Source organism: Rhinatrema bivittatum, chromosome 11 (assembly GCF_901001135.1).
Source record: "Rhinatrema bivittatum chromosome 11, aRhiBiv1.1, whole genome shotgun sequence".
NCBI lineage: Eukaryota > Metazoa > Chordata > Amphibia > Gymnophiona > Rhinatrematidae > Rhinatrema > Rhinatrema bivittatum.
Genome location: NC_042625.1, coordinates 96,104,764 through 96,128,615, shown reverse-complemented (window position 1 = coordinate 96,128,615; position 23,852 = coordinate 96,104,764). Strand labels below are relative to the sequence as shown.

General features: G+C 47.3%; 1 protein-coding gene across 4 annotated transcripts in view; it reads right to left on the bottom strand.

The window, feature by feature from the left end:
- KIAA0319L (KIAA0319 like) overlaps positions 1 to 23,852 on the bottom strand; it is a 92,432-nt gene that overhangs the window by 56,618 nt on the left and 11,962 nt on the right. For all 4 annotated transcript variants that reach the window (XM_029572014.1, XM_029572013.1, XM_029572012.1 and 1 more), the window contains 2 exons: positions 12,552 to 13,168; positions 4,226 to 4,517 (listed from right to left, as the gene is read on the bottom strand). In XM_029572014.1, the coding sequence (XP_029427874.1) occupies positions 4,226 to 4,517; positions 12,552 to 13,168 (909 nt within the window). The remainder of the gene's footprint in view (positions 1 to 4,225; positions 4,518 to 12,551; positions 13,169 to 23,852) is intronic.

Here is a 23,852-nt window from a genome sequence, read left to right as displayed (position 1 = left end):
TTCCGCAGGGTGGTGGCAGCCAGATCCGCATACACTGCAATATCGTGGTCTTCCCACCGCCAGATGCGTTGTCGGCGCGCCGCAACAGCCAGTTTATCCTTATACTGGAATGAGTGGAAGCAAACAATGATGTCTCTGGGGGTATTGCCAACCCTAGGCCCCAACGACCGGTGGGCTCTCTCAATCTGAGTACTGTAAGCGGGCTCTCCACCTTCAGGAGCCTGCTCCCCCAGGATCATAGCGCAGATCCGCTGGATGATTGAAGTACAGTCCTGGTAAGCCTCACCTTCTGGCACCCCTTTAAAACGCAAATTACAGCGTCGATTTCTATTTTCAATGTCTTCAAGCTTGTCAGCAAGCTCTGTCTGTCGGGCCTGCAAGGCGGATAAATCTTTTTGCTGTGCAGCCCAACGCTCATCGTGGTCGTCCAAACTTTCTCTGATTTGTTTTAAATGTGCTACCTATTCGCTTCATGGAGCATCCCCTAGTCCTACTGGAAATAACCATTTGCTGTTGACATGTTTCACCCCCTTCAAGATTTTATAGACCTCTTAGCCATCTCTTTTCCAGCCTGAAAAACCTTGACCTCATAAGGGAGGCGTTCCAACTCCTTTACCATTTTGGTCGTCTTTCTTTGTACCTTTTCTAGTTCTGCTGTGTGCTTTTTGAGATGCAGCAAGCAGGAGCTGAAGTTCAGAGCAGCCCTTTATCCTGCCAGATTCCTAACCTTGCATGGAGAATGTAAGCTGTTCTTGCAGGAGACAAAATGGCCGATGCGAATGCCAAACGCCTTCGGAATGAAGTTGTAACATCACTAAAGCAGCGTAGAATTCAAGTGGCAAATACCAGTCCTGGATGGGAAGAAAGTAATGATTCTGCTACGAACTGTGGTACCTGAACGCTGAACCACCACAGTGTCTGCTGCACTCGGTGGGGGGAGCTCAAGAGCTCAGCTACCTCACTACATTTTCATACTTCGTTAGTCCAATGCAACAAATCATGATCTGCAATGAATCTAATTAATTGTACCTATTAAAACGATAAGGTAAGTGACCAGAAGAACCCTATCTGTATACTACACAGCAGACATAAATGCCTGGATCCGTAGATCTTATGTTTGGCAGGGACTGAAGTGTATCAGAGGGGAGAGGGGGAGAGAGAGAATCACGCCTAGCAAAAAAGGAATAAAAAAATCAGACAATTAACGCAATGGTTAAGTCCTGCTGACAGGCAAATGCTACACAAAGAAACAGGAGAAAGTGTGAAAAGCAGCAAAGAAATATTGTAAGGGAGCACCTCTGATGCCCATTGTTTATTTATTTATTTTGAACTTTTATGTATCGACATTCATGTGCAAACAGTACATATCATATTGGTTTACAGCGAAACGAGAGAAGCATAAAACGAAAGCATTAGTTACGAAAGAAGAGAAGTAGAAAGGGAAGCTGCAGAATAAGAGCAGAGGAGATAATGTTCCCCTAGCAATAAGAGAGCAGAACAAAATGAGTTAACCTATCATTACTGGTTATAAACCTGTGCAAATCTAACGCCACCATTACGCTGTCCCCTACTCATCTCTCCTGCTGGACTTCCCTCTCAGCACGGTGCCCTGCAGGGCTCCAGCACACTATGGAGCAGGTTAGGAAGGATGGGCGTTGTGTTTTCTGTTAATTTGCTCTGAAATGCTCAAGTCTTTAATAAGGACTTTACACTCACTGGAACACCCCAGGGTGTCCGCTTCCAGCACTGCCATCTGAGGATCTTGGGACTCGAATCTAAAGCCTTCATGCTTCAAACCAAGGACTCTACCAGCAGTTAATGGACTTCTCCTGAAAGAACTTATCCAAACCTTTTTTGAACCCAGCTCCACTAACTGCACTAACCACATCCTCTGGCAACAAATTCCACAGCTTTATTGTGCATTGCGTGAAAAAGAATTTTCTCCAATTAGTCTTAAATGTGCTACTTGCTAACTTCATGGAGTGCCCCCTAGTCCTTCTATTATTCGAAAGTGTAAATAACCGAGTCACATCTACTCGTTCAAGACCTCTCATGATCTTAAACACCTCTATCATATCCCCCCTCAGCCGTCTCGTCTCCAAGCTGAACAGCCCTAACCTCGTCAGCCTTTCCTCATAGGGGAGCTGTTTCATCCCCGTTATCAATTTGGTCGCCCTTCTCTGTACCTTCTCCATCGCAACTATATCTTTTTTGAGATGCAGTGACCAGAATTGTACACAGAATTCAAGGTGTGGTCTCACCATAGAGCGATACAGAGGCATGATGACATTTTCTGTTTTATTAACCATTGCCTTCCTAATAATTCCTAACATTGTGTTTGCTTTTTTGACTGCTGCAGCACACTGAGCCGACGATTTCAATGTGTTATCCACTATGACGCCTAGATCTTTTTCCTGGGTGGTAGCTCCTAATATAGAACCTAACATCGTGTAACTATAGCAAGGGTTATTTTTCCCTATATGCAACACCTTGCACTTGTCCACATTCAATTTCATCTGCCATTTGGATGCCCAATCTTCCAGTCTTGCAAGGTCTTCCTGTAATGTATCACAATCTGCTTGTGATTTAACTACTCTGAATAATTTTGTATCGTCCGTAAATTTGATAACCTCACTCATCGTATTCCTTTCCAGATCATTTATAAAAATACTGAAAAGCACTGGTCCAAGTAAAGATCCCTGAGGCACTCCACTGTTTACTCTTTTCCGTTGAGAAAATTGACCATTTAATCCAACTCGGTTTCCTGTGTTTTAACCAGCTTGTAATCCACGAAAGGACATCGCCACCTATCCCATGACTTTTTACTTTTCCTAGAAGCCTCTCATGAGGGACTTTGTCAAACGCCTTCTGAAAATCCAAATACACTACATCTACCGGTTCACCTTTATCCACGTGTTTATTAACCCCTTCAAAAAAATGAAGCAGATGTGTTAGGCAAGACTTCCCTTGGGTAAATCCATGTTGACTGTCTTCCATTAAACCATGTCTTTCTATATGCGCTTCGATTTTGATTTTTAGAATAGTTTCCACTATTTTTCTCGGTACTGAAGTTAGGTTCACTGGTCTATAGTTTCCCAGATTGCCCCAGAGCCCCTTTTAAATATTGGGGTTACATTGGCCACCCTCCAGTCTTCAGGTACAATGGATGATTTTAACGATAGGTTACAAATTTTAACTAATAGATCAGAAATTTCATTTTTGAATTCCTTCAGTACCCTAGATGCATACCATCCGGTCCAGGTGATTTGCTACTTTTTAGTTTGTCAATCTGGCCTACTACATCTTCCAGGTTCACAGTGATTTGGTTCAGTTCATCTGACTCATCACCGCTGAAAACCATCTCTGGAACTGGTATCTCCCCAACATCCTCATTAGTAAACACGGAAGCAAAGAATTCATTTAGTCTTTCTGCAATGGCCTTATCTTCCCTAAGAACCCCTTTAACCCCTCTGTCATCTAATGGTCCAACCAACTCCCTCACAGGTTTCCTGCTTCAGATATATTTTAAAAAGTTTTAATGAGTTCTTGCCTCTATGGAACTTCATTTCAAATTCTCTCTTCGCCTGTCTTTTGAATGTTTTACACTTAACTTGACAATACTTATGTTTTATCCTATTTTCTTCAGATGGATCCTTCTTCTAATTTTTGAAGGATGTTTTTTGGCTAAAATAGTCTCTTTCACCTCACCTTTTAACCATGACTGTAATTGTTTTACCTTTCTTAATGGGTGGAATGCATCTGGACTGCGCCTCTAGGATTGTATTTTTAAACAATGTCCATGCCTGTTCAACACTTTTAACCTTTGCAGCTGCACCTTTCAGCTTTTTCTAACTATATTCCTCATTTTATCAAAGTTTCCCTTTTGAAAATTTAGTGTTAGAGCTGTAGATTTACTTATTGTCCCCTTTCCAGTTATTAGTTTAAATTTGATCATGTTATGATCACTGTTGCCAAGTGGCCCCACCACCGTTACCTCTCTCACCAAATCCTGTGTTCCACTAAGAGGCATGCAGATATATCGCTGTCATTCAACTCGAAGTTCTTGAACATAAGAACATAAGAAAATGCCATACTGGGTCAGACAACTTCTGAAACAACTGTTAAGAACCCTTGGTTCCTATTTGCATGAAAGATGCCAAGTAAGTGCAATACTTTACAAATTACAAATGCCCTCATACCGCCTTCAGAGAGAGTGCGGCCTTACCTGGTGTTGGCACGGTGGTGCTGGATAAGGCGGCAGAGGTCGTTCTCACTGTGGTAGTGTTAGAGCTGACGGGCACACTGGTTGGCACCGAGGCTAACGTAGCTATGCCCTGTGTACTTCCTGGCACAGAAGTGACTCCGTTTGGTGGCTCCAACAATGGCACTGGCCGTGTAGCAGTATCATTGGTCTGGCCAGAGTTTGGAGGGTTCCCTGTGGTTGTGAGGTTGAGGGCAGCGGCACTAGAAAATGGACCCAACAGCAGAGGTTTTCCCGTAGATGTCACGTCATGGTCCTAACAGGGGAAAACAAAAGGAAGACATGAATGGGATTTAAAGGAAACAAAAAAACAAACAATGGAAACTTTGCGTCAAGCCCTGATTTGCTCTGCTGTCTCAGTGCCCTGTGTCACCCACAGGTCACATTCACTAACTGAGCGACTGGAGCCATGAAAACTTTATCACAAGCTACATAAGTAATATCTGCAAGGCAACCAAAGATCAGAGGGGAATCCTTTGCATAAAAGTAAAGAAAGCTCATGTATTCCCCAGAGATGAACCGAAAGGTTGCCATTTCTAGTGCCTCGCCTTGCGTGATCCTATGAAGAGCAGGGAGGGGCCTGCCTCGGGTGCTCTCATTTCGGTTTTGCTTGCCAGCTATTATAAACGGTAACTTACAGGGAACACGCTCACGTCTTCCCTTAATCCAAGACTAGGGAGGCAATTTCCTCTCTCTCTTCCCTCAAATCCCTTCTACGGATTCATTTCACTGGGCAGCCTGCGGGAGCCACAACAGGGACATTTTAACTTTTAACTCGGCTTTGTGCGTCCCACGTGTCTCGCACATTCTGCTGTGCTAGCGCTATTACAGCAGCATCTGGTGTACATTAACAATAATAAAAGAGAGAGTCGGCATTTGAACCCTCTCTCACGGAAGAGCAAATCAAATACAGTCTTTAAAAGGAAAGAGCTGCTTCTAGTGCACCCACAGGACAGTCCCCAAGTCGGGCATCTCTTAGAAGAACAGATCTGGGGAAAGCGCTCAGGCTGAGAGAGCTTCAGGAAACCCACCGTGCCCGCCTCCTGCTGCTGGGGAGCTTCTTTTAAAGATTAGAGAAACGGGATTAAATTCATAGCCACAGTCAATCATGTATCAGCCTTTCCCAAGCTCAGATCCCGAGCCGCAGCCCCCAGCTCTGCCAGCACACTTCTAGCCACTGGCGTGGTCCTGACCTGTGCGATGGCCACCCGTGGCCACCCACAGCCTTGTTTTTTGGATCTTCATGCACAGATCATTTTATTTTCACACGCTAGGTCAGATGTCTTCTGCTTATTTCCCAACTGATTGGCCACCTCCAATTCTCAAAGCCCTTAAGCAAGTTTGCTTTTCAGAATTACTAAAACATGGAAATTAACAGGGATGGGCATTTGCTTCTTCCGTTTCGGTGGTACATGCAGACTTCCACTTTCCAGTACATGTGAAAAGAGAGATGTCTGTATTTTTAATAATGAGTTATGCACGTAATATCCATTTTTCGTGTGTATTAGAAAGTCAGCGAGCTATGTGCGTACCACTGAAACGAATGCACAATCCTAGAAATTAACAGATCTGTGACCTTTGGACAGGTCTCCTAGGCCCAGCTTTCAGGTGGCTGGCGTTCTTATTAAAATGTCATGGTTTGATTTAAGCCTACATTTTTAGAATTATTCACAACTCCTTGTCTTTCAAAAAGTGCTTGCCAATTTTGCAATTCTAATTCTGCAAAAGGGAGAAAAAGTCCCACTAGCACAAGATTTGTACAATAGGAAAGTCATGCCTTCGACCCACCAGCTCGGAAGTGGACAGCCAGTGTGTTTACCCGTTTGGCAACTCTTGGAAGAGCTGGGGAGGTACAGCCACAGGCTGTGGGCAGGGGCAGGTCCATCTCCGCTGGATTCATCCACCGATCAAGGGCTTGTACAACAGTGGCTGCCCAAGCATAACAGACCATGCGGTACAAGCCAGATTCAGATTAGAACACCCGTCACGGCATTCACGACTTCAGAAGGTTTCCCAAGACGCGAAAGATGGATTTCTTTCAGCAAGCTTGTGGTTAGCTGTCTTCCGCTGTGTCTGCTCGTGGCTTTATATTTTAGTCTTGTTCCGTTTGCTCCTGTTTTAATTTGCAATATTCACAGCATGGTTATACTAGCATTAGCAGAATATAAAAGAAGTGTAAATATGAGCACTGGGCTGTTTTAGGTTTTCTGGACATTTAAAAACACGCAAGCACGATTTTTCAATACATTTTCTACAACCCAAGTCATAATTTAACTTTTTTTTTATTCTTGCCAAAATTAAGCCACATTTTTACTCCAAATGCCCTGTCACAAAACCAGAGCTCCAGCATAACACATAACAGGGGTTGTTCCCCTCTCTGCCTCCTGCACACAAGTGCAGATTAGATATTAAGGGAAATGAGGAGGAATTCAAGTTTCAGGACACAAATCCAGGCAGCCTCCAGGGTGTGCAGAAGTCCTGTAGACTGAGCTGGAAAACAGCAGCAGAGGCTGAATGCATTTTGCTACACCTGAAGACAGCGTCTGAAGAGAAGGCTGTCCCAGAGACATCAGGGACTGCCCCAGACCCAACAACATTGCCCACGGAGGTCACAATGAGATTCTGGTCCAGGCCATGCCAATAATTGTATGTTTTGAAGGCAAGCATTGAATCTTCCCTGTCCCTCGGTACTGGCTCCTGGGCTGCATAGCGGCTTCTCAGAAGTGACAGCAAACACCAGCAAGTCCAATGGGAAGCATGAACCTAACTTATATTTATTTATTTGAATTTCTTATATACCGGCATTCGCAATGGGAGTCGCATCATGCCGGTTTACAAATAACAGGGTGTGATAAAGGATAAATACTTTAAAAAAACTTAGAACATTAACATGTGATAGAAGAATAAAGTAGCAGTTACAATAAAACAGGGATAAAATGTAAACTTGGAATGTAGAGAAGGCGAGAGAAAGATTAACAATGAGATAAAAGATAATAACCAAGGACATGGACCAGTGAAAGCACAGGATGAGTGATGTCAGCAGGGATTCTCGCCACCTCCAAGGAGCACAGGTGAACAAGGAAAAAAAGTTAAAAAGCTGGAGCTGAAGACCCAAGAGAGCTCCAGTCTGACTGGGCAGAACCCACTGCTCACATTAAAAAATGAGCCAAGGAACCATCCCTTCCGAGGATCCAAAGCACTAAGAGCAATTCAAGCTCTCTCTCTGATTCAGCAGCTCCGGTAACGCTCCATGAAATCTGCTGGCACAATTCCACATCCTGTTTTTGCAGACTGACAGCTGTGGATCCACCAGGATTTGCATATCCTGCAGAAGCAAAGTCCCTGACACGGCATGAAGCTCTCTGAATACATTCATGGACTGCAAAGTGGTGGCAACCATAACATTTTAGAAAACAGGGACGGAAAAACTCCAGGTCACATCCTCCAGACCGGATCTTCCGCACATCACAGAAGGCGGCTGGCCCAGCCCATGCAAACCTTCCAAAGACGGAGATTTCACACCCGTCTAAATCATTTGACTACTACTATAGCCAGAAAGTTCTTTCCTCATGTAATTCCAGCCCCTTATTGTATTTCCCCTTCCTCCCAGGGAGCTGGAGAATTGATTCCCACAGTCACATCAGCCCTCAGTTTGCTCTTCCCCATCACTTTGCTCCTAGGTCAGATTATCCGAGGCTCTGATTGTCACCTCTCTTCTCTGAATCCAATAATGTACACAGGGGCTCGTGCTCAGTACCTCCCTGTTGATGTTCTATACATGAATACACATCTGCTCTTCAAAAAACTGCCATCATACAGCTGTGAGGTGAATCCTACACTGTACTTCAGATAATGCCACACTGGAAGAAGGTATATAATATACAGAGGGTGACCAAAATGATAAAGGGGATGGAACAGCTCCCCTATGAGGAAAGGCTGAAGAGGTTAGGGCTGTTCAGCTTGGAGAAGAGACGGCTGAGGGGGGATATGATAGAGGTCTTTAAGATCATGAGAGGTCTAGAACGGGTAGATGTGAATCGTTTTTTTACTCTTTTGGATAACAGAAGGACTAGGGGGCACTCCATGAAGTTAGCAAGTAGCACATTTAAAACTAATCGGAGAAAGTTCTTTTTCACTCAACGCACAAAAAAGCTCTGGAATTTGTTGCCAGAGGATGTGGTTAGTGCAGTTAGTATAGCTGTGTTTAAAAACGGTCTGGATAGGTTCTTGGAGAAGTCCATTAACTGCTATTAATCAAGTTTACTTAGGGAATAACCACTGCTATTAATTGCATCAGTAGCATGGGATCTTCTTAGTGTTTGGGTAATTGCCAGGTTCTTGTGGCCTGGTTTGGCCTCTGTTGGAAACAGGATGCTGGGCTTGATGGACCCTTGGTCTGACCCAGTATGGCAGTTTCTTATGTTCTTAGAGTCATAAGGAGTAGCCACCTAGTGGTTAGAGCAGCGGGCTATGAACCAGGAGTCCCTCTGTCATTCCCTGTGACCTTGGGCAAGTCACTTTACCCTCCATTACCTCAGTTTTCTACAAACTTAGATTGTAAGCCCTCTGGGGATAGGAAAAAGTGGGTTGGCAAAGCTTCACTGGGGAGTTCGGTCCGAACCTACCTCTCTCTTGGGCTGTCGACTCCAAAAGGACTGAGACCTCCCAAGGAGGCCACTGGATCAACCCCTCATAGGTGAAGGGCACTGTAACTGCTTTCTCTTATCGTCCGGTAGCCGGGGCACTGGAGATTCACCCCACTTACTGGCCAGCTTTTCCAATTTGCTTTCGAAGAGAACTGATCTCTTAAAGGGCATTTTTGGGAGGTCGACCTTAGAGGTCGCGTCTGCTGTCTTCTGGCCGCTATCACGGAGGCCACTCCTCAGGCTAGGTCAGAGCTTGCGCCAGCTAAAAAATGCAGTGGCAGGCTCCATAGTTTCTCTGGAATACACCCAAGTCATCCAGCTCTGTAGAGAGGAAAAGGCACGAGCAAACCATCAGGGCACAACAGGAAGCAATCTGTAGAGTCATTGCTGTTGCGTCAAAGGCTTTCTGTCCAGCCAGGGGCAAGTGAAGCAGACTGAGCCTTGAAAAAATTCCACCCAAGAGAAGGCTGCCGGGTCCATGCCTAGGCCAGGAGGAAGCGGGGTAGGCGCTGCTGGATTTCCCCCTCCCCTGGAAGATCCAGCCCTGGGATTACTCAGATCCGGGGTCCTTCCGGTTAAGGTTGTGGCTGACCCATCCTAAGAATCAAGGTCAGACTATGCAGCCCTAATATGACAGGCAGTAGAGAGAATGGCGCTTATGTTTCTTTGCTGCCAGAGCCATTAGGGACAGTAACAGTGTATTCAGCCGGCTTGCGCCTAAACGTTTATGCGCCATTGCGAGCTGTAGCGTAGCACGTGCACAGCCCATGCGCTCGGTTCTACCTCAATTCTTTACCTAAAGGGATGCGTGTGATGTTGTGTGCACAGCACGTGCGCAGAGCCGGCACGCACCACGCATACCGATGCTTTATGGTGGGCAATAGAAGGTGCACAAGATGGCGCCACCGTGGCCTACCACGTGGTGTGCCTGCGGGGCCTAGCCCATCGGGGGGGCGCTCAGAAGCCCACTTCCCCTTACCTCAACGGGATCAGGAATGAAGTCGGTACGGTGCACCAAGCAAGGAGACCGGAGGAAGTCTACCGAAACCCCTCCAACGTCTCTGAATCGGAGGGAATCCTCTTTTTTTTTTTTACCTACCTGAGCTCAGCGCTTACCGGCTGAGTACAGAGATGGTCTCCGGCTGCGGGGAGAGAGGGCTTTGGTCATCACCCGCCGTTCTCAGCTTCCTGCACCCGCTGCCTTTTCAGCTGCTTCGGCAGCAAAGTCCACGCCGGGAACCGACGACTGGACCAAGGCACATCTCTGAGGGATCTCAGAAATCTCCTCAGGAATTCTCGACTCTGGGAAGGACCTTTAGGTATCACCGAAGGAGAGTGGGGCTCAATCTTTCTCCAATTTAAAGGTAAAATTTCTTCTTCAAAAGGGTACAGCAATCCCGATAGGGAAAGCACGTCTACATCTGCTAGGAGACGGAGAGATACTGAAGGGCTGAGATCACTACTCTTTGATCTATGGTGGTGTATCTAGTGTGACATCAGCTTTGAAATCTGACTCCATCTCCATCTGCTAGCAGGGGAGCATAAACCCATTGGTCCTAGTGCATCTGGCTACACACTAGGAAAAACCAATTTACATTAACTTGTTAAGTCCTTTCATGATTTTGTAGACCTATCCCCCGCCTCAGTCCTCCAAGCTGAACAGCCCTAACCTCTTCAGCCTTTCCTCATAGGGGAGCTGTTCCATTCCCCTTATCATTTTGGTTGCCCTTCTCTGTACCTTCTCCATCGCAATTATATCTTTTTTGAGATGTGGTGACCAGAATTGTACACAGTATTCAAGGTGTGGTCTCACCATGGAGCGATAGAGGCATTATGACATTTTCTGTTCTATTAACCATTCCCTTCCTAATAATTCCTAACATACTGTTTGCTTTTTTGATGGCCGCAGCACACTGAGCTGGCACTCACAGTGTAGGATTTACATAAATTGGTGTGTCTGGTGTAAGTAGCTCGAAGCTTTTTAGCTGAATGTGGTGCAGGCACTGATTTCATTAAATTTGGATCATTGCAAGGCCTTCAAAGACTGCTGCATAAGCTACAAGTTGCCCAAGATGTGGTGGTTCGGACTTTGCTGGGGATGCTGAAGGAGAGGTTCTGTTGAGCTTATGTTGTAAAGATTGTATTGGCTTCCAGTTTTATGGGGTAACTCCCCATCACGTGAAGGAAAAGGTTAGCAGGTATCAACCTGGCAGGACTTTGAGGTTGGGCGAGGGAGCGGTGCTACTGGCTCCTGCATTTAAAGTGGTCCGTCAGAGGCACGTAAGATCAAGGGCATTTGTCAGTAGCAATTCATCAGGAGGAGGATTTTTTTATAATGTAGAAATCAGGCGAAGGGGTGGTTGTTTTAAGAGAATATTCTGTGAAGCACAACGTGGTAGTAGGATCGAAATAACAGTGGAAGAGTTTATTTCTGTATGTATTGTTCCTGGTGTCTTTTTTGATGTAACGATTGTGTACTGTACCCTGCTTTGATTGGCTTGATTTGGAAAGCAGTATATATAAGAGATCTTAAATAAATAAATAAATAAATAAATAAATAAAAACCCCAAACACAATCTGAACCCATCGGTTGGTAGAGTAGAGAAGCCGTGGAGCACTCACTGGGCAGAACGGCTATCAGGTACCTCGCACCTGAGTGATGCAAAGCCTCACTGGCTGTTCTTACACAGCATTCCTTAAAAAAATGGCTTTTTAAACCAGTTCTTAAGCTAATAAACACGAACATCACAGTCCAGTCAAACCTGTTCTTCAAGCCATGATCACAGACTCGGTCTGTAGTGCAGTTTGGGTGCACTCTGGGAGTTTACAGGTCCTTTACTTCGGCAGAACCAGAGCTTTTTGGATAATGTGAACTTTTCGGGATAAACCAGGCTGAGGTGTAGATGCACAAAGCCCTGGATTCCCCTCTTTGGGGAGCATTAAGGATGTTTATAAGGTGCTCATTTCCACCCCACGTTTCACAGATGACCCTCTAATGAAAAGCTTTACTCCCAACAAGCCTAGCTTTGTGTGTTTCTTTTACTGGGTGTGCGCCGCCCTGTGCCAGAGAGGACGAGGGTCGGAGACTGAGGCTCAGCCAGGCGCTCCATCCGCAGGAGAGCGGGCAGAACCAGCTCCTGGCTTTCACTGCAAGGAAAGAGAGAGTGAGTTTGTAACTGGGGGGCAGCTGCTGGTAATGTTTTGCCCAGAGGGTGGGGGGGGGGGTACTTATTCCCTGCTGAAAGACCAAAAACGGAAAGCTTTGGGATCTTTAATTGCTGAGGGAGACACAGGGCTTGTGCAAGCCGAGAGAGAAGGCTCCCCCTTTGTTTAGCTCAGGTAAAATTGCCACACTGCCCTTCCTGCGCCTGCCAGGCCCCCTGGCTGCAGATCGTGCGTCAGCCGCAGAGAATGAGGCACCCGTGCCAGCCGAAATCCAAGCTGGGAAAGTGGCTCAGCCAGCTCGCACTCCTGCTGGTCACCTTCCAGATCGCACCTCCCCCTCCGCCATGGCTCGGCTTCCTCTCATGTCCTAAGCCACGCCTACACGCGTGCCCCTTTCTCAGCCAGGAATAGGAGCTGGCATGGGAGGCCCGAGTTACACTTTCCCGCTCTTACTTCTATCATATACAGATACGACTTACCCCTGCAGACGTATTCCTGTGCAAGGTCCTGTTTCCCATCTCTTGACTGCTCTCTGCACCCCCTGGCCTCGGTTGCTCTACGGAACCATGTCCGGCTGGTTTCGGAGACTTAGAGTCAGGTGGGCTCTGCAGGGGATTTCCTGGAGGACCCTCGGCCTGCACGGCTTCCTCATTCGGAGACTCACTGTGCGTGTCCCTTTTTGTCCCCTTTTTCAGCTGTGGTTTCTCTAACCACGGGCCTTTCCTGAGGGTCCTGCGCACTCTCGCTCTGATTTCTGACACCTTTTCTTGATTCTGCCAATGAGTTCTAGTCCCAGCCTGGTCTAACAATTCAGCTCCTGCAATTTGTCTTCTTCTTAGGAGCACTAGGAAGGAGTCGCTGAAGTTCATTTTAGTCACTGTGCAGAGTGCTGGCGTCCTGCACTTTGCAAGGATGCAGAGTCCGTCCAGCAGCCAAAAGGCGTCGCAGCTAGGGCTGCGACAGCAGGCAGACAAGCAGGAGCGAGCAGGGAAAGGAGCCCCCACCAACTGCAAGTGGTCATTGTCATCCCAGAGCTTCAAACCAACTCCACGTTGAGCCTTCCTGGGCTGGCACGCAACGAGGTCAGAACCTGCACCTGGAAGAGACAAAACAGAGAAGAGAAGTCACACCGGCCACCAACTTCCTGTTTTACAGTGGTACCACACAGCCCGGATCAGTACAGGGGCTCTTCCCGCTGCTTAGTTTCAGGGCCCTGCATCTTTTCAGTTTTTAAGTGCACTGAGATATAAACCTAGCACTGCTCAGGGAGAGAAATTCTATAAAACGAGATTCTCTGCGGGAGACCGAGACGGAGACCTGTTAACCGGGGAATGGACCTGCCCAAGAAGCAGCTGCCCCTTTACAGCACTAAAGGATGGTCCTGCTGCTTCCAGACTTCGAGTTACTGTCAGCCCACAGGGGCCCTGCAGCTTTGATAGCGCAGCATTTCGGCTTTAACTACACGAGGGCTGGAGAGACACAGTGGCATCCACAGAATGGGAAGCTTTTAGGCAGGCTCACTAAATGTTACAAGAGAAGGATCATTTTTCTGCGGGGAGGGGGAAGGGTATCGGGGACAGAAACGATCAAAGGTTTGCTGCCATGAACTAAGCATTCCGGGTCTATAGGGGCCCGTTCCCCTCCCCCACTGATGTCATTGTTAAACCCAGAGCAGTACCCTGCATTAAAGACAGCAAGCAGACCCCCACCCCCAAGCTCTGAGGGGTTCGATCATTCACGGACGTCCTGTACGGTACGAGAGAGAGTGAACGAGCTATGCCAGTCTGCAGACTTACTGTGCTGCTTGGACACCATCTACTGCAGGGATATCTCCAGGTCTAGGCTTCAATTCCTAACTCTAGGGATAAAATACTTCATTTATCTTGGGGTTTTTTTGTTGTTGTCTACTGTGTAGAGACTGAATGAATCATGACAGCCCTGGAATGAACTTAGCATGTGCTGTTACAGAACGGTATTAAAAAAAAAAACCCCAAAGCTGAAACGCATCCACATGTGGCCAGTGCGTCCCAGAGTTTGCTCCGTGCACAAGGCTGTGCATTGCATTAAAGCACTCGGAGGTGTCAGGGGAGACTCCTGTAGCAGAAGGAGACCAGATCACAGAGCAGCTTAGGCATGTTAAATCTCAAGGTACTTTAAAATAAAAAGCTACTTGCTATTCAATAAAAGTGTTATCACAGGCAAGTTTAGGTTTGACAGGAAGACTCTAGGAGTTGGATCTTCTGACCTAAAGCTGAGCAAGTTAATAATCCTGCAAGAAGCAGCACCTAATCACGTACCCCACGCTGCTGCACAACGCAATTTCTTACTGCATGGATTAAATACTTCAGGCCATGCCTACAGACTGGGCACATTCAGATGCCCAAGGTCGAAGCTAAATGCTTGCAAACCCCAAGGATGTGACGATATTCCCAACAAAGCACTCCTGTGACCATTACCCAACTGATTTCTGAAATGGATATGAAAACATAGACAAGGAGAAAAACCCAGAAACCTCACTCTGAGCTGACCTATGGGACACTGCGGCTCGGGAGAGGCCTGGAGCTTCGGGTGAATGCCAGCAATGACCTTCAGTCAATTCTCTGCAACCTCTGTTCATACCGAGGAGACTGTGGGAAGCAGAACACAGGACAGCGAAGAAAACCTATGGAGAGAGCGCCCAAGGAAAGCCAAGGACCAGCGCCAGTCACTAGAGGAAAGGAGGAAACTGGGGCACTTTAAGGAGTTTCTCGCCTAAGTCCGACCTCCCGGATGGTCCTGCTGAGGGCTGTAGGTTTGCAATTCGTTCCAGAACAGAAATACAAAGCAAATTCTCAGACCACAGCGCAGAAGCAGGCAAGAGAAAGACAGAGACCTTGTTCTCTCTGTTGGCGAGAAACCCCTTCAGACCACCATCTAGAAACCCATACCATGCAGAACCTGTTTATCCAAATGAAATGGTCTGAGCTATTGCAGACCAAGCAAAGGGTGAGGCCTGAGCTCTCTGCCTGACTTTGGCCAGGATGAGTTTTCCTTCCCATAGCTCTACTTATCCAAAGAGGGAACGCCAAGAGCCTGGCTCCTCCCCATCTCTCTGCCACCCCACCCCAAGGTGCGCGTCTGAGGGCAATACCCCAGCTAGTGCCTGCTAGAGGGGGAAAAGGTACCAATAATGCACTTCAGGCTACTTTTCTCATTACTGGCATCTTTTGTTTTCAGCGCACAAGTCTGCATTAAAGCAAAGTTTTATTGTAAAACCTGTGGCCAGCATTAAGCCTCTCTGGGATGAGATATAAATATGCATAGAGAGAAAAAGATAAGACATACAAACAGAGATTATATAAAAACACAGAGAGCAGCTTGTCTTCAACTAGATTTTGTACTGAAACCATAGAAACTGGAAGCAATCTTGGAACTGGAGTCAGAAGCGCGGGAAGCAGCTGCTCCCATGAATCCCCGTTACTCTTGCAGTGTCCCAGAGCCAGGGGCCGGGGGTCTGCTTCTGGTCCTCTGCCGTAGTCACTGCTCTAGGAAACACACGGGCGGGAAGCAGCTGCTCCCATGAATCCCTGTGTCCCAGAGCCAGGGGCCGGGGGTCTGCTTCTGGTCCTCTGCCGTAGTCACTGCTCTAGGAAACACACGGGCGGGAAGCAGCTGCTCCCATGAATCCCCGTTACTCCTGCAGTGTCCCAGAGCCAGGGGCCGGGGGTCTGCGTCTGGTCCTCTGCCGTAGTCACTGCTCTAGGAAACACACGGGCGGGCGGGAAGCAGCTGCTCCCATGAATCCCCGTTACTCCTGCAGTGTCCCAGAGCCAGGGGCCGGGGGTCTGCTTCTGGTCCTCTGCCGTAGTCACTGCTCTAGGAAACACACGGGCGGGAAGCAGCTGCTCCCATGAATCCCCGTTACTCCTGCAGTGTCCCAGAGCCAGGGGCCGGGGGTCTGCGTCTGGTCCTCTGCCGTAGTCACTGCTCTAGGAAACACACGGGCGGGAAGCAGCTGCTCCCATGAATCCCCGTTACTCCTGCAGTGTCCCAGAGCCAGGGGCCGGGGGTCTGCGTCTGGTCCTCTGCCGTAGTCACTGCTCTAGGAAACACACGGGCGGGCGGGAAGCAGCTGCTCCCATGAATCCCTGTTACTCCTGCAGTGTCCCAGAGCCAGGGGCCGGGGGTCTGCGTCTGGTCCTCTGCCGTAGTCACTGCTCTAGGAAACACACGGGCGGGAAGCAGCTGCTCCCATGAATCCCCATTACTCCTGCAGTGTCCCAGAGCCAGGGGCCTGCGTCTGGTCCTCTGCTGTAGTCACTGCTCTAGGAAACACACGGGTGGGAAGCAGCTGCTCCCATGAATCCCCGTTACTCCTGCAGTGTCCCAGAGCCAGGGGCCGGGGGTCTGCGTCTGGTCCTCTGCCGTAGTCACTGCTCTAGGAAACACACGGGTGGGAAGTAGCTGCTCCCATGAATCCCCGTTACTCCTGCAGTGTCCCAGAGCCAGGGGCCGGGGGTCTGCGTCTGGTCCTCTGCCGTAGTCACTGCTCTAGGAAACACACGGGTGGGAAGCAGCTGCTCCCATGAATCCCCGTTACTCCTGCAGTGTCCCAGAGCCAGGGGCTGGGGGTCTGCGTCTGGTCCTCTGCCGTAGTCACTGCTCTAGGAAACACACGGGCGGGAAGCAGCTGCTCCCATGAATCCCCGTTACTCCTGCAGTGTCCCAGAGCCAGGGGCCTGCGTCTGGTCCTCTGCCGTAGTCACTGCTCTAGGAAACACACGGGCGGGCGGGAAGCAGCTGCTCCCATGAATCCCCGTTACTCCTGCAGTGTCCCAGAGCCAGGGGCTGGGGGTCTGCGTCTGGTCCTCTGCCGTAGTCACTGCTCTAGGAAACACACGGGCGGGAAGCAGCTGCTCCCATGAATCCCCGTTACTCCTGCAGTGTCCCAGAGCCAGGGGCCGGGGGTCTGCGTCTGGTCCTCTGCCGTAGTCACTGCTCTAGGAAACACACGGGTGGGAAGTAGCTGCTCCCATGAATCCCCGTTACTCCTGCAGTGTCCCAGAGCCAGGGGCCGGGGGTCTGCGTCTGGTCCTCTGCCGTAGTCACTGCTCTAGGAAACACACGGGTGGGAAGTAGCTGCTCCCATGAATCCCCGTTACTCCTGCAGTGTCCCAGAGCCAGGGGCCGGGGGTCTGCGTCTGGTCCTCTGCCGTAGTCACTGCTCTAGGAAACACACGGGTGGGAAGCAGCTGCTCCCATGAATCCCCGTTACTCCTGCAGTGTCCCAGAGCCAGGGGCCGGGGGTCTGCGTCTGGTCCTCTGCCGTAGTCACTGCTCTAGGAAACACACGGGCGGGAAGCAGCTGCTCCCATGAATCCCCGTTACTCCTGCAGTGTCCCAGAGCCAGGGGGCGAGGGTCTGCTTCTGGTCCTCTGCCGTAGTCACTGCTCTAGGAAACACACGGGTGGGAAGCAGCTGCTCCCATGAATCCCCGTTACTCCTGCAGTGTCCCAGAGCCAGGGGCAGGGGGTCTGCTTCTGGTCCTCTGCCGTAGTCACTGCTCTAGGAAACACACGGGCGGGCGGGAAGCAGCTGCTCCCATGAATCCCCGTTACTCCTGCAGTGTCCCAGAGCCAGGGGCCTGCGTCTGGTCCTCTGCCGTAGTCACTGCTCTAGGAAACACACGGGCGGGAAGCAGCTGCTCCCATGAATCCACGTTACTCCTGCAGTGTCCTAGAGCCAGGGGCCGGGGGTCTGCTTCTGGTCCTCTGCTGTAGGATACCTTTCATGCTTTGCCAGTATAAAGCAGGCTGCGTAAAACGCAACTTTCCACCATCATAACTCTCAGAGAAACCTGTGCTCCCAAAACACAGGCCTGCTTTCCATCCCCCACACAAAACTAGCGCACCTCACCTCTACCAGACAACGCACCGTCTCGGTAGCTGGCCCCTCCCTCTGGAACAAGATGCCCACCCAACTAAGACTGGATCCATCTCCCCAATCTTTTAAAAAAAAACAAACCCTGAAAACCTGGCTATTCCTGTCGGTACAATGTAAAGCGATGTGATATCCTCCAACGAGTGTCGGTATATAAAAACAATTAAATAAAATAAATAAACTCCAGCCCTGGAAACCAAAAGTCTGCTCGTGCTGCGCAGCGCGGTAAAGCTTGGCCTCCTCTTTCTGCCGTTAGCAAGGGTCTCAGGAGAGGGACAGGGCCTTCCCCCGGCCCGGTGAGCAGCTGTCAGCACCTGGTGCTCTCTGGAACTGGGCTGGAAATCTTCAGAACCATTAATGTGTCAAAGTCCGATTCCAGATAACAACCCAGCCACCCCTAAGTTTTTTGTTTTTTTTGCAGGAGGCAGAGTTGCTTTTTGTTCCTTTGCACATTCAGCTCAGTTAGAAGCAGGGCTCGGAGGTGGTACCAGGAGTCTATAATCCCTGGGGATTTGCACCCAACTCACTGCAGCGAGAGAGGTGTCACGCGCACGCACCAGGGTCCACTAAGGGTCCTATGAAATAAAACTCAGGCTACACATTTTTCACATGCGAGGCAGTAAAATCAGAACAAGTTCCAGCGCCTGCCCAGCTCAATCCCTGGGTCTTCGCTATTACTGCACAATGACACGGCTCTATCACGTGAACCTAACGAGCGTGTGCATGCTGTACTGAGCACGCTCAGCTCTCTTTACCCGAGTCGCTGCCCCCCTTGCTGAAAACTAAGCCTGGCACATGGGGCAACTCGGCAGTGCTGAGGGCAGAAGTGGACCCAAAGGTGGGCGCTAATTTCTGCAGACGCTGGGGAAGTGCACAGAAAAGCAGTAAAAACTGCTTTTCTGTGCACCCTCCGACTTAATATCATGGCGATATTAAGTCGGAGGCCCCAAAAGTTAAAAAAAAGTAAAAAATTAAAAAAAAAAAAAAAAATTTAAAATTGGCCGGCGGCTCGCGGGTTGAAAACCGGACGCTCAATTTTGCCGGCGTCCGGTTTCCAAACCCGTGGCTGTCAGCGGGCTCGAGAACAGACGCCGGCAAAATTGAGCGTCGGCTGTCAAACTCGCTGACAGCCGCCGATCCTGTCCAAAAAGAGGCGCTAGGGACACGCTAGTGTCCCTAGCGCCTCTTTTTGCCCCGGACCCTAATTTAAATAAATTAATTTACTGTATCGCGCGCATAACTGCACTCCCATGATTTTTACTGTATCGGCCCATAACTGCACTAATCATACCCTCTGACAACAAATTCCAGAGCTTAATTGTGCGTTGAGTGAAAATAACTTTCTCCGATTAGTTTTAAATGTGCTACTTGCTAACTTCATGGAGTGCCCCCTAGTCCTTCTATTATTCAAAAGTTTAAATAACCGATTCACATCTACCCGTTCTAGACCTCTCATGATCTTTAAGACCTCTATCATATCCCCCCTCAGCCATTTCTTCTCCAAGCTGAACAGCCCTAACCTCTTCAGCTTTTCCTCATAGGGGAGCTGTTCCATCCCTTCTCTGTACCTTCTCCATCGCAACTATATCTTTTTTGAGATGCGGTGACCAGAATTGTACACAATATTCAAGGTGCGGTCTCCCCATGGAGTGATACAGAGGCATTATGACATTTTCCATTTTATTAACCATTCCCTTCCTAATAATTTCTAACATTCTGTTTGCTTTTTTTGACTGCTGCAGCACACTGAGCCGACGATTTTAAAGTTCTATTTCTCCACTAATTGAATTTTTCACAGCTAATATCAACCATAAGAAACCCACTATAATGCTCGGAGACTTGAATCTTCATACTGATGAGAAACAACCATCACGTTCATGCCAAACACTCATTGATATACTCTCCGCTCTGAACTTTTCTCTAGCAATACACGAACCTACCCATAAAGCTGGACATACACTAGACCTAGTCTTCGCCAACGACACCCGCTTATGCAACACACTAGTATCCTGTACACCTATCCCCTGGTCGGATCACGTCCTCCTAAACTGCCAAACTGGAATCCTCACCAAAAACCTTATAAATGAAATATCCACTACCAGCTTCAAATTCAGAACTCCCTTCCCAATAGAGGCACTCCAAAAAGAACTTGAAAAGCAACTCCCCAACATTGATCTCTCAAACACCAAACAATGATACACAATCCTGGATACAAATAGCCTCAGAAGTAGCTAACTACATCAGCCCAGAAAAAACTAAACATCTCAACTCCAACCAAGCCAACATCAACCCAGGGAACAATAAACAATTGAAAGATACCAAACTCATCCTAAGAAAAAAAAAGAAAAAGACATCCCAGACAACCCTTGCCAATTACTGCATATACCTCGCATACTATAAGAACATATTAAACAAAACCAAGCGAGACTACTATAGTAAAAAAATTCAAAAATTTTCCCACAACCCTAAAACATTATTTGACATCGTTAGCAAACTAATCTCTGATAATAACCCAACCACAGCTCTCACTAACACCAACTTAAGCCAGGAACTAGCCAACTTCTTCAAACAAAAAATCTGCAAAATTACAGAGAACTTCAATATCCTACCACAAACAAAAATCATGCCACACAGTAAAGACTCAGCACCTTGGTCTACCTTTGATCACATCTCCTGCACTGATGTAGAGAATCTAATCAAAACCCTAAAACCTGCCAACCACGATCTTGACACAATACCAACTCATACCCTAAAAGAAATTGCACAAACCATTTCACCAATAATATCAAACATCATCAACAAATCACTGGAAGAAGGAACCCTACCTGACATCCTCAAAGTAGCCACAATTAAACCCATCCTGAAAAAAAATAATCTAAATCCATCTGAACTCAACAACTACCAACCAATTTCCAACTTATCCTTTCTCGCCAAATTAATCGAAAAAGCAGTTCTCAAACAACTGAATCAGCATCTAGAAATGAATGACGTCCTCTTCCCTACACAACACGGATTCCGAAAAAATTTCAGTACCGAGACCCTACTCCTCACCCTCTCGGATACAATTCTAAGGGGCTTCGACAAAGGCCAAAGCTTCCTGCTTATCCTACTTGACCTATCAGCAGCCTTTGACACTGTTGACCACAAAACCCTAATCAGTAGACTTTCTGATATAGGCCTCACAGATACTACTCTGAGATGGTTCAAATCCTTCCTAAGCAATCGATCTTTTCAAGTAAACATCAACACCAAATCAGAACCGACCACACTAGAAACAGGAGTCCCGCAGGGATCAGCTCTGTCACCCATACTGTTCAACATCTACCTCATACCTCTCTGCCAACTCCTCTCAAGCCTCAATATTACTTACTTTATGTATGCTGACGACATTCAACTCTTAATTCCAGTCACTGACACACCTGAAAAAAACCCTCAAAATATCAACAAATTACCTAAACTCCAAACAACTCCTAAACCTGAAACTCTGCCTAAACATGAATAAAGCACTATGTTAATATGTAAATATTTTTAACCCTTTAGTTTCAATTTTTCAGGCTCACATATAGAGCCTCCTTCTAGCTGCAGCACCTTTGCTGCAAATTGTTACTCTTGTTGCTCCCCTTCCCCCCATCCCTGTTTTTTGTATTTTCCACCTTCTTGTTCAGATGTAAACCAATATGATGTGCCCTCTAATGTTGGTATAAAAAAGCTGTTAAATAAATAAATAAAAACAGAATACATCCTACTAGAACGGAAATCCACAATAAACAATGTCGAAAAACAACGTCAATGACAATTCTATCGTCAAATTATATGACAAAGTGAAAGATCTCAGGATCTGGATAGACCCTGAACTCAATTTCAAAAAGCACATCTCCATTAAGATAAAAGAAGGCTTCAACAAACTTCTTGTCCTAAAACGTCTAAAACCCCTACTAAATTCCCCAAGACTTTAGAACCATTCTTCAATCATTAATATTCACAAGTCTCGATTACTGTAACTCAATTCTGCTAGGCCTTCCCAAATCGACCCTGCGACCACTCCAAATTCTACAGAATGCAACTGCAAGGATATTAACCGGCCAGAAGAAACAGAGCACATCACACAAACACTAAAGGTTCTGCACTGGCTACCCATTGAAAAATGAATTGAGTTTAAAGTTCTCACCATACTACACAAGTCAATTTATGGAAAGGAAATAAACTGGCTGAACGACACAATCCAATTGCACATCCCTAAACGCAACACGAGATCATCCAACAAAGCTTTACTAACAATTCCCACAACCAACTCCACCAGATTTATCTCAGTATGGGACAGAGCATTCACTCTAGCTGGACCATGCTTATGGAATACCCTACCAGAAAACATACGGAATCAAGGCAACATACAACTATTCAGAAAGCTCCTAAAAACCTGGCTCTTCGAACAAACATACAGAGACAGCATAGGATAAATTTCTACTCTCCAAATACTATCACAGTTCATCCGTCTCCAACCCCTTTCCTAAAAATGGACTTCCCCACTCAACACACCTGGAGCCAAGACCTTTTACAAATTATCAAAGCATCCCCAACTCTCACCGATACATGCATTGTCCTAAAATCTTTATCCCTAAAGCTGTTTCCAATAACCTCATATTATCCGATATTTTTTGCCATATGCGTCCACCCTTATTTTACCGTCCTCTTCCTTCCCTTACCTCCCTTTACCACCCCCTCCCACATACTGCCCATATTTCCAGCATTTCAAAGCACGCCCATGTAAATATGCTATTATCATGTACAAAGTTCCTGACCTAAACATCTGCTCAAGATTTTCCTGTTAAAATGTAACCAGTTTTTACCCTTTTTGATGTAAACTGTTGTGAAGGCCTGCTCCAAACAACGGTATATAAAAACCGACAAATAAATAAATTAAATAAATATTATCCACTATGATGCCTAGATCTCTTTCCTGGGTGGTAGCTCCTAATATGGAACCTAACATCGTGTAACTACAGCAAGGGTTATTTTTCCCTATATGCAACACCTTGCACTTGTCCACATTAAATTTCATCTGCCATGTGGATGCCCAGTCTTCTGCTGTTCTGGATCAAGACTCAAACCACATCAAGGACAGCTTATAAGGAAAAGGTTTAATCCTCCTACTTTGGCAATGCTCGTTACATCATTGTGTCCCTGATGTGGAGAGGTGGCAGGGTCCTAACCCCTACATTCAACAGTCAAAAGGCTAAAAAGGGACTGCACTCAGCTCAAGCCCTGTGCTCAACTACACTAGGATCATGGCCAAAAGGCCATCAATGACCGTCATGGCCACGCCATCCAATAGCTCCTTGCAGCACGGCCCTTTATTGGACACAGAAAAGCCACCGCAGGTCGTACAATGCATGCTGGCAGTTGAACTCTTTCAATAGCATGCATGCTACACAGGTAGTATCAGGTCCCAAACAGCTGTTACCATTCTGACCTTAACAAGTGAATGCTAAATATCGGAGGGAGAAGATCCCCTGCTATTTACTATTCACACGCTAATGCCTCATTTGCATATGCCATCCATTTGCTGGTTTTAACTTTTTCGGATCGGTTTAGCATGCAGCGCACCAAGTTTCACTGCACAAGTGCTGTAATTATTCGAGGACTAGGAACCTGCCTAAGGGGCTGTGAGCACTGCCCCCGCAGCACGCCCGGTCGATGCAGGGAATCAAACCCCTGTCCTCTGCATAGTATCTACAGCACTTGGCCCCAAACCCCTCAGGGCTGAAGTTTATTAAAGTACTTTCTGCTCTCTTTTCTCAGTCAGGTCAGGAGGCCTGTTTTGGATATGAAAGCGTTACTGCACACTTCCTGAAAGCTCTGGT